Source organism: Miscanthus floridulus, chromosome 5, assembly GCF_019320115.1.
Source record: "Miscanthus floridulus cultivar M001 chromosome 5, ASM1932011v1, whole genome shotgun sequence".
NCBI lineage: Eukaryota > Viridiplantae > Streptophyta > Magnoliopsida > Poales > Poaceae > Miscanthus > Miscanthus floridulus.
This window is the reverse complement of record NC_089584.1, coordinates 113,099,657-113,110,764: the sequence shown is the minus strand read 5'-3', so window position 1 is coordinate 113,110,764 and position 11,108 is coordinate 113,099,657. Positions and strand designations below refer to the sequence as shown.

The following is an 11,108-nucleotide window of genomic DNA, read 5'->3' as shown; positions in this document are numbered from 1 at the left end:
GGTTAATGGCACTGTGCCCACAAATATAGCCATGTTTCGCAAAGCATGCTGCATGGAAGCTGCAGCAAGCAGCATCACCGATGGTGGCAGTGACTGCAATCACCGATGATAACATCAGACCAACACGAGCGATGGCTAATGGAGCCGACCGGCAGACAAACGGCCGGCCGCTGACTCGCTATACGTGGCCAGAGCTAGCGCGTGAAGTGCTAGTAGGCAGTCGGTGTAGTCCCAGCTCTACTGTGGGTCAGCGTCGAGTCGTGAGCCGTGACCACCATGTGTTTATGGGCAAACACTGAAGTCTGAAACGGTAGTAGCAGTAGTAGCAGCGTCAGTCATCACATCGTTCCTTATGGGCTGGGCCGGAAGGGAATGATAGAGTGCGACGGCAGCCCGGCCTCAGCACATCTCGGCCCGCGGGCTGATCGAATTAACCAGCCCAATTAACATTTTTTTAACAAAAGGACAGACTTGTGACTTCCGCCCCTCTCGCTCTCCCTCTCTATAGCACACACAACTAAGTCGAGGTTGAGTGTGTGAAGTGTGATGGTGTGCGGCATGCACGCACGCCTAGCAAGCCAAACGAAACTTCTCAGAATTGAACAGGAACGGACGAAGACCCCCCGGGCCGCAGTACGTGTTTGGTGTTGGTGTCGCGTCGCGTCGCGTCCCATCCCGGCCGTAATCCCGCCGCATTCTTTGTCAATTCTTTGCGCCTGCACCCGCCGAGGTAGCATGCACGTTTCGCCGCTTGGTGACAAAGCAAGGGCTCCGATCCGGTGGGCGAATGAACGACGGCGGCTGTTGACGTGGATGTAACACAGCTCCGTTCATGAACGTACGATTGCTCTCTCGGAGTCGGAGTGGAGTGCGCGACAAGCAGGCGTTGACTCTCCCTCCCTCCCTCCGTCCTCCGAATAACAGAGCTTGGATTCCCATGCCGCGGTCCTGTACAAATGCGTGGAACTACGTATACACGCCCGTACATATCTACATACATGCTCACTCGGCGTAGCGTAGCCATGCCAGACGACAGCTGCGACGAGAGGGGTCGCGAAAGGCGGGGACCGTGACAGCTAGCGAGTGAGCACAGGAGAAAAGGCGTTGGCTACATCGGCTCAATGTTTTGCACGCGCGGAAAAACTAATCCCGCGGGGGGCCGGGCTTCGCCATCATCCACACACTTCGCCATCCGGGCGCAAGTGGGGGAGGAGCACGCACGGAACGCGAACGGCGAACGCAGACACGCATGACGTCGACGTTGCGGCCGCAGCGTGACGCCCGCGTCCCTGATGTCACCGTCAGAGCTCAGCCCGCCAGCCCAGCGCTGCCCGCGCGCGTCAGCAGTGGACGCGGGGCGGCGCCCCATTCCCCAGATGGATCCGGCTGCTCATCGGTGTCAGCCGAAAGCTGGGCGCGCGGAACGACAAGCCGTAGTGGATGTATGATCTGCGTGGTCGGGGTCGGGTACTCGGGTGACGTCTGACGCGGGTCTATAGCGGCAAACCGCACGGGCTCAGTGCCCACCGCGTGCGTTCACACCAGTAACCACGTCCACGTAGTACCAGATTGTCCATGTTGCTGCTCCTTTTGTCTTTTGATTATATTTATTTATACTACGAGTATAATTTGGCCCGTTCAAACTGCAACTCACCTTTTTTTTCAAAAACTGCAACGCACTGCTACGCCCAGCTAGCACTCCAGCAGCAAAAGCGAGAACTTGCTCGCTCAGACCGGAAAGTCACCATGGCAACGGTCGCAATCATTCAGCCTGTTCGCTTATCGGTTTCAGTCAGGATTTATCAGTCAGCTATGTTTTCCTCTTACAACAAACCAGCATCAGCCGAACTTATTAGCCCAGAAATCAACCAGCGAACAGGCTCATTGCTCGATAATGCAGAGTCTTGTCTTCATGTTGGAGCTTTATCTTGTTGAATTCCAGCATCACGTCTTCTGTGTTGTCTGTGCTTTTGATTTCGCGGTGTGTGGTAGTATGAGTACTCAGAGGCCGAAAGGGGCCACGAGCCATGACCCTCCTTTTTCGACTGTTTCCTTTATGCTGCTATCGCTTAATCATACATGTGTATAACCACTTGCATCAAAGGGCTGCCCATTCATGTGTTTCCACGGTTGGCCCCCTAAAGAACATGCTCAAGTTCTATTATTATACATGGAATAAATGACTGATAAAGTGCCACACAAATTTTAATAATGTAGAAAGAACAAAAAGATGTTCTTAAAAGGATAAAGTGAGTTGAATACCCCACTATGCTTCATGATTCCGAGCCTTGGGGGACGGGGCATACATGACATTGAAAGTTTGTGAACATGTCCATATGCAAGTCAAGCTGATTAGGGAATACACCTTTGTTTACCGATATATACTAGACCAAAACGAGTGATCAGGGCATTGTCATCAAGTATCATCACCGGTGATATGGATTTGGTACCCCCTATTGATCATACCTATGGTGGGTGCTTTGAGCATTCTCCAGACTTGAGGAGTTCAGTGGCGGTTACTTGTAATAGATATATATATTAGTGTTCGTGCACATTTTAGAGAGAGGTGCTTTGGTCAAATTGATTAAGGGTTAAGTTGGTATAACCATGCTTCATGGGCCTATGTGAACGCGCATTCCATATGTAAAAGGCTGACAAGGCTCACCCCAAGACTAGTAAGGATTGGCACCAAGGATGATATTGGATCACTATGATGGTCGTACGCCACAATAAACTTGCTTTTCTGTGGGTAAAGTTTTACAAATCCTACATAGTTTGAACTATTCATATAGGTGCGCCCTCGGTCATGTGTTTGTTACCCTAACTATATTACTATAGTATTCAACCACCTATTATGTTGAGATGTGTCTTCTTTTAGCCGATGAGATAATGTTGAGATATGTTTCATTTCCTTATCGGCTTGATTTTGGATTTTTGGACTTTTTGTCCATATTGGTGAGAATATCTTGAGATGGAAACTTGCAGTACTACAGGAATCTTAATGGAGGCAGGCATTACAACCGCCTCCAATCAAAGGTCACCGTTAATAGAGGAACTACGGAGGCGGTTCCTTTGCCCGCCTCGGTTAATCGATTAACGAAGGCGGGCGCATTAAAATGCCCGCCTCGGTTAATCGGTAAAAAAACAAAAAAAAATCCACAAGCCCACCGGCAAGCCTGTTCCCGTGCCTGCCGGCGAGCCCGTTGCTAGCCCAGTTGCTGGATCTGGCCCCGCCGACCTCCGTCGTGGATCCAGATCACCGTTGTCGCTGGATCTAGGTGCATCCGACCTCCTCCTCGCCAGATTCAGGCGCAGCCAGCCTCCTCCATGCCGGATCCAGAGCATGCACCTCCACACCGCCGCCATATCCTCAGCCCTAGGAGAAAGAGAGAGTGAGGGAGAGAGGAGCTAGGAGAGATGGAGAGTGAGGGAGAGAAGAGCGGATCCATCAGTTACCTGTGTCGAAGAAAGGGTCGAGGCCAGATCTACGCCGCCGTTGAAGGATCCACGCCTGCTGGATCTAGAGGATTCATGCGTGAGTTGGTGGCCGCCTCGGGCCACCACGCCACTGCCGCCGTTGCTGGGCGCACACGAGCGAGTGGTCGCGCCCCAACCAGATCTACCGGTTGTGTGACGAGGGAGGGAGGAGAGGCGTGCCGCTGTCGCCCCACGCCCCACGCGCCGCCGACGTCGGTGGGGGTTGCCCCACGTGCCATGAGAGAGGGAGAGGGAGGCCGGAGTGGAGACGGAGTGGGAGGCCAGAGTGGAGAGGGACGACGGAATGGAGAGGGAGAGGGAGGCGAGAGTCTCAGAGAGGGAGAGGGAGGCGTGGCTCGGTCTCACGAGGCCGCAGCGCTGGCTCGGTGGGAGGGAGGCTGTGAGATAGAAAGAAGGAGAAGTGAATAAACCCTAAAGTCTTTCTATTTATACTTGAAGACGAAAATCAGGCCACGATGGGCTGTTGGGCCTTGGCCTTTTCGGAGACGGGCCTTATAGCGTGGCCGCCTCCAAAAATAGATTTACGGAGGCGGGTATCTTAAGACGACCGCCTTCAAAAATAGACCTTTTTTGGAGGCGGTTGCCTTAAGACGACCGCCTCCGTACGGTAAATAAAAAGTGTCCGCCTCCGTTGATCATAGGCATTAACCGAGGCGGTTGGATTGTGTGACCGCCTCCGTTAATAAAAAGGCACCTTCTTACAAAATCATTTGTGTAATAGTGTTGGATATGAGATACCTATACTTGCCACATGTTGTATTGCTGCATATGAAAATTATATAGCTATCCGCATGAAACCCTAGCACACTCCTTCAAACTGCTTTGCTCTTAAGTGGTTCACATTGATTACTTCTTTTTTGGCTTATTATATTGTTGCATGCTTTTAGACTTTGAGCGAGTTACGCCTTCAGTGCTAGTGAGGATGATTGAAGTTAGAAAGTTTTTTTTCTTCCCCAATAGATGTATGTGGCAATGGAATATACCTTAGTTCTACAGTGATGTTTTGTCTCATATATTTGTACATGATTCGAGTCTTGTGCACTTGTACCGGCTTGTGACAAATGATATAAATGAATATGTGTGTGTGTGTGTGTGTGTGTGTGTGTGTGTGTGTGTGTGTGTGTGTGTGTGTGTGTGTGTGTGTGTGTGTGTGTGTGTGTGTGTGTGTGTGTGTGTGTGTGTGTGTGTGTGTGTGTGTGTGTGTGTGTGATTTTTTATTGTTATATATAGATGATAATGATATCCTCTGATATAGGAATTGTTCGTGGTGGCCAATATATCCTAGGACTATCAAAGAGGAATAGAGAGTCAATTTTGTTTCAGAAATTTGGTTTCAGTTGACATACCTTATGCCGTACATTGTGGTTGGGGTGACCATTTATGGATTATATTCCCTTTGTAAGGGACAAATTCACTTGTTCCATTGGAGTTATTTTCTATGAAACAAAGTTATTTTGAAGCATCTGTCAAATGTTGATGGGATCATATAAGACTATCCATAGCGTGTTTGATGCTTGAAACATCACTCAATCATAGGTATTCCATTTCAGTTTTAGCTACAATGTGTAAGCATCGATGTGGGCCCTATATGTTACAAACAAACAAGTAGAAAATGTACCAGCCTTGTGTGTTGGCAACTGCATTTGCATTGACTGCCATGCGGGCCCATGAGCCATCATGCACCGGGTTGAAAAGAAATGTCAATGATGGGAATCTTTTTTTCCAACACTGCATACCATGCATAGTGGGTTGCACAAGGTTAAAAGACAAAGTTGAGTTCCAAGCATCTTTAGAGGACCCACATTGTGGTTAGTCTAACCTAGCTCAATAAATGAATCTATCTTCCATCATTATGTTTGTGTGTAATTCTAGACGAAAGAAGAGGATACCAACATGAAGTGTGGTAGAAGGGCTTGCGAGGCTATCGATGATATGGCTAGCAAGAGGCAACAACTGGAGCCACCGATGACAAACTGAGCATAACTTGATTGATTATGTTGCCTATGGTGAAATCTACTGACATTGGTGCAAGTCCTTGACATGACATATGTGCTCATATTTTTGTGGATTTATTCTAGAATTTAATAGTGTTGTTCTTTAAGTGAGTGACATTGTGTAATGTGATTAGAAAAAAGACCACCAATGTGGCAGTAAAGGTCAAGTGATGATAAAGGGTAAGGGGAAGATAATCGTTACGGTTGGGCATAATTGACCAAAGGTCGAACCAAACTAATCGAGACTGGACCGAAGTTTTCGGTCACTAGTTTGGTCTTGAGTCCGTACTACCCAAAACTTATTACAGTTAGTTCGGTTATATGGCTCGGGTAACCAAATATTTGGATTGTGTTGACATAATGTGCATTTTGAACTATTGTTAGTCATGTAGTTTTCATTCTAGTGAGTTTATATTACTCTTATCATTTTGTTTTATCTATATGTTTGTCGGGGACCTAATACCGGGGTACCCCAGAAGGTGGAACCAATAACCACCGAACGTTAAAAACTTCTGGACGCATAAGAGCACCATTTCATCCCTTGTTCGAATGACAGGAGTTTGGTTCCGCCTCGCCCGACGCCTTTTGAGATAGCTCTGCCTCGCCCGAGGGCTCAGGGTTAGTCTCCGTCTCGCCCGACGCCTTTGGGGCGGGCTCGGTCTCGCGCGAGGGCCGAGGGATAGACTCCGTCTCGCCCGACGCCTTTGAGGTGGCTCTGTCTCGCCTGAGGGCTCAGGGCTAGTCTCCGTCTCGCCCGACGCCTTTAGGGCGGGCTCAGTCTCGCTCGAGGGCTGAGGGATAGATTCCGCCTCGCCCGACCCCGGAGGGGCAGGGTCGGTCTCGCCCAAGAGATAGGGATTGGTCTCCGTTTCGCCCGACGGCAAGGAACGAGCCTCATCCTGCTCCATATCTAAAGACTGGATTCATCTTGCCTGACAACTTCTCCCCGTTCCCTCAAGATGATAGGTACAGGGCAAGACAAGACGTTCGGGTCAACCATGGCTCCAAGGACCATACCCTGTGCCCTGGCAGGAAAAGTACTGCCAGGGAATGATGGGACAGGTGCTTTAGACCCTTCCGGGCGCCGCAGAGCCCGAAAGGTTTTACAGGTGCGTGCTCCTCGCCCTGTAGAGTTGTAGGCGCCGCCTTCAGCCCTGGGACACGGAACCCGACGAAGATATACAACAACCGCTACGCTCCAAAAAAGGATTTGCTATCTCCACAAACGACGGATATTCCGTCACCACGCTATGGACCCGAGGGAGCGGCGCCCGCTTCCCGACCCCTTAGGTCCGCCAAGTCAGAAGGCCTTGACCACGGCGTTACTCCGGACCCCGACCCCTCGTCCCTCCGACGAAGACTCACAGGAACCAGAAGGCGTGCGGAGCAAGGCTGGGAGAGGCTAATAAGTCAAAACCACTGTACTACAGCCCATACCCTGCACAGGGCAGCATTCTGTAATCAACCTGACATTCTACAGAGACATCGACAGTATTGTAGGCGCTTATCTTCCTTCGCACTCATCAGAATGAAGAATCAGGCCAGGTAGACGTGAGCCACAAGACTAAGTAGAGTAGGCATCCTAAAGCCCTCATCCTTGTAAAGCCAGTCCCTTCACCTATAAAAGGGGATGCGCTTCTCCCATCAAGGGGACGGACTTTGGACTGAACAAGACAACACACACAGTCAAGCTGCTACGAAACTCTTGACCTCCTTTCAACCCTTCCGTCAGAGACTTGGGACCAGTCCCTCTCTCGATCGTTTGTACCCCCTACTACAAACCGTTCACGGTGCTAATAACACGAGCAGCAACAAACTGGACGTAGGGACATTCGGCCCGAACCAGTATAAATCTTGTGTCCTTTAGCGCACTATCCGAGCCTAACGTGCATTACTATAAATTTACTTGCCGGTGCTTGTACGAAACACCGACAATGTTATCTTGTCATTTTTGCCTTGAAATCGAAATAAAATATTGCTAATATAATTAAGATTTGCTACAAATTATTCTATTTAGTGGTTGTTAGTCTTGTCCGGTTAATTAGTTTGGACAAGACTTAGGCCGAACCAAACTAACCGAGGTCAAACTTACCTAGTACATCCTAAGTTTTAAAATTAATCGATCAGTCTCTGCTTTTAGATGTCTAACTTCCAAAATAACCGAAGAACCCATTGGTTCGGTTTGGTTGGACTGAATGCTCACCCCTAGTAACCTGATTGGACTGATGTTGAGCGTGGGAGGGTAGTGGGTGTGGATTGATCGGTTGGCTGTGTTTAATACACATGAGGTGGTGGAATGATTACTAGTCATTGGATTTTGACAAGGCTGCTAACAAAATTGACAAAAAATTAAGAATATGCTGGTCTTTTTTTTTCTTGTTACCCATAGTAGCGGTACATGTAAAACATTGTACACTTGTAATAGTGAAACAAAAGAAGGAACTACGTGACATCAATTGATAGTTCTACATGCTAGTATACCTGCTGATTAACATAAAAAAAAGCACTTGCAAATTAATAACGCCAGCCTGACCAAAACTTAACTTGAGATATGCAAACCCCGGCTGTAAGCTACACTGCAAGTGTATTTACTACTGCTAGATAAGTACTATAGATAGATTATAGTACTATTACAGTATTATATGACGACGCGGTACGTACGTATATGCTCTATGTATATATATCTGTAGCAGTCATTATAGATCACGCACACCAAAGGGAAGGAGCGAGTCGCTTGTTTGGTCAGCATCGCGAGCCGTGAGCTCAGCCACCCAGGTCCGAACCGTATTTCTGCTCAAAAATGAGTGGGAATGGGAAGCTCCCCGGTAAAAAAAAATCACGCTCACCAAAGGTTCAGTGACCCGTCTCGCTGGCCCGATTAAACTATCTCGGGCCTGACACGTACTACGCTTCGCGAGAAGATGCATGTGGTGCGCCTGCGCCCTCATCAAAACGGGAAACCGTCGCCAGGTAGGTCGTAGGAATCGACGAAACACAGCGCGTCCGTCACATCGTAGTCCATGACATCCAGCCCCGCCACGTCCTCGTGAATGATGCGCGGCATCTCACCGGGCGCGTCGTCGCGCGTGGGGGCCCGCGGCGGCGGCTCCTGCTCCTGCTCATGCTCATGCCCCACGTTAACAGCGCTGCCCGCAGGAGACTGATGCTGGCCCCCCAGCACGCAGGCGAGCGACGAGACGAGCAGCCGGCGCTCGTGCTCCTCCTGGACGCCGCGTTCGTCCAGCAGCGCGCGGACGCCGTGGCCCTGGCGTGCCACCAGCGCGGACAGGTTGTCCAGCGGCATCATCCCCGAGCTCGCCGCCGCCGCGGGCGCGGTCTCCCAGGCCGCCGTGTCGCATGTGTGCTCGTTGAAGTACATGACGACGTACTGGGGCGGGTCGTCGTTGCTGCACTGCTGCACCTGCTTGGTGGCCCGGCAGTTGCGCTCGCGGTGGAAGCTGCACTTGAAGTAGCACCTGCGCAGCACGTACATACAAAAGTGAGCAGAGCAGGTAGGACAACACGCTTCTTGTTGGAATCAGATCAGCCTATCCATCCCAGCACATGGCGGCTAATAAGACAGGAACTATCGCATCCGACGCCACTAGCTGTGACGTAAGGAAGATGCCTCGAGTAAAATACTACTGGTACTACACGTCCCTTACCGAGGTCTAAGCTACAAGATTAGTTCCACACATGGGCAAAATTAAATCACAGTGGTAATAGCAAAGCAGGTACTAATCTACGCACACGAGAAGTACACCAGGCGAGATGTTACTTTCGGGGACAAAAAGCTGGTCAAGAAAAAACAAATGGAGAAAGAAAAAGCATGGCTAGTTCACTTGGAAGATAAACATGCGTCAACATCAGAATGATCTCTAATCAACAGCTTTTGTTAGAGGCCTAATCAAACTTTTTATTAGATGGTTTTCAAATGTGTGGGCGATTCGTTCTGCTGGCCGCTCAAGAATCTCTAAAGGCGAGCACACCACACGGCCGGCGGGGTGCGTGTCAACTCGATCAAGCGGCGTTTTACGCTTGTCTCTTGCGTTCCCGGTGCCACGCGTCGCTGTCCACGACAACATCCACATCCAATCCCATTCAGAGGAACACCGTTGCTAGCACGCTACTGCCTCTAGATGCGTCACGCTCACTAATCTTACCCTGCTTGCAGCAACAGGGCAAACTTACCCTTTTCTTGTATAGCGGCCGTGCTGAATAATTGGAGGAGTAGGGTTATTTTTAGGCCTATGATTGCAGGTTACACTAGTTTGGTACTAGTATGTTTATGCACTCAACGAGTAGACGGTCACAGTATATCTACTGCCTCCGTCGTGAAATACAGTAGATTTTTCTTTATACTAAGTCAAACAACCCTAAACTGATCTAATTTATAAAAAGATATTTACGACATCAAATAAGCTTCATTAGATACATTATGAAATGTATTTTCATAAATGAGACTCTTTGATATCGTAGAAATTAATATTCTTTCCTACGAATTTGATCAAAATTAAGATGAACTGAATTAGAACAACTGAAAATACATCCATTATATTTCAGGACTAATGGATAGTTAATTTCTTGTTTTCGTCTAAGCTAGCAAGAAGTATAGGAAGAGGATATTATGGACCTCGGAAACTGCGTCTTGGTGATCCTCTTCTGGCCGTACTTCCTCCACTGGTACCCATCGAAGTGCGGCGAGGATGTCATCCTTTGCCTGTGCCCAGCAAAATGCCACACGCGAACGCGACAGATCAGCTAGATCAGCGTGCAATAATTTGCTAGAACAAATTAAGCATCGCCCCACCGCCACCAGTGGGAGCTGGTTCATTTGTCTGTTGCGCAGGCAGGGCGGGCAGCGGACAACTCACTCTCTTGGGATGCTGTCGTCCCGGCTCCGGCGCTGCGGGGCCAGGGCAGGCGCGGGCGCCATTTCCATCGTCGGCGGCGGTTGGGACGACGGCGGGGCACGGGCGGGCGAGCTCATGATGGACAGGCATACGGTGAAGGCGCGGGACACCTCCTGCAGGATGAATGCGGCGGTGGCCTCGGCCTGGCCCTGCCCGCGCAGCGCGCGCAGGGCCTCCGCCCGCAGCTGCGCCGTCAGCTCGTGGCCCCGCGTCAGCTCGCGGATCACCGCCTCGTGCTCGTCCTCCGAGGCCGAGCTGCTGTTGCTGCCGCTGCGGCCGCCGCTCACGGCGAGGCGGGACTGCGTCTGCATGGCTGCGAGCCGGCCGGGCTAGCTGTGAGAGTCCGTAGTGCAGCAGCAGCAGCAGCAGCCGGACTGTGCGAGTTCGTTGTGCTGTGGCCTGTGCGAAGCCGTGCAAGCTTGGCAAAGCTACGCTAGGCAGTTTTGGTGGAGGGAGGTGTTGGGCCGTTGGGCAGAAGTAGAGGAAGAGGCGTTCTTCCAGCTCTTTTATATAGAGGGAAGACCTGGAAGGCCGGGAAGCGCGGGAAGAAGTCTCGCGGCAGCTGCACAGCTCAGAACGACCTGGAGTGCTGGTTTGGTGGCGGTAAACAGCCAACAGGGGGGGGGCACGTTCCGCTTCCACGGCTCACGCGGAGTTGTGGACTCGGCAGGACCGTACAGCAAGTCGTTTTATAAGAGGGCGT

The 11,108-nt window shown here is 50.5% G+C and overlaps 1 protein-coding gene across 1 annotated transcript; it reads right to left on the bottom strand.

The window, feature by feature from the left end:
- Positions 1–8,150: 8,150 nt before the first annotated feature.
- Positions 8,151–10,874, bottom strand: LOC136453099 (probable WRKY transcription factor 38). The gene is made up of 3 exons (XM_066453673.1): positions 10,367–10,874; positions 10,126–10,212; positions 8,151–8,968 (listed from the first exon to the last, which is right to left on the bottom strand). Exons 1-3 carry the CDS (start codon positions 10,714–10,716, stop codon positions 8,440–8,442), a joined length of 966 nt encoding a protein of 321 aa, XP_066309770.1. The 5' UTR covers positions 10,717–10,874; the 3' UTR covers positions 8,151–8,439.
- Between the last annotated feature and the right edge of the window lie 234 nt (positions 10,875–11,108).

What these genes read in the sequence shown, in the direction of transcription:
- LOC136453099 (XM_066453673.1), bottom strand. Translation starts at nt 10,716, where the DNA reads ATGCAGACGCAGTCCCGCCTCGCCGTGAGCGGCGGCCGCAGCGGCAGC. An exon ending in GACGACAGCATCCCAAGAGA is followed by an intron (nt 10,213 to 10,366) that starts GTGAGTTGTCCG and finishes TGCTGGGCACAG; the next exon opens with GCAAAGGATGACATCCTCGC. An exon ending in ACCAAGACGCAGTTTCCGAG is followed by an intron (nt 8,969 to 10,125) that starts GTCCATAATATC and finishes CGTGCTGCGCAG; the next exon opens with GTGCTACTTCAAGTGCAGCT.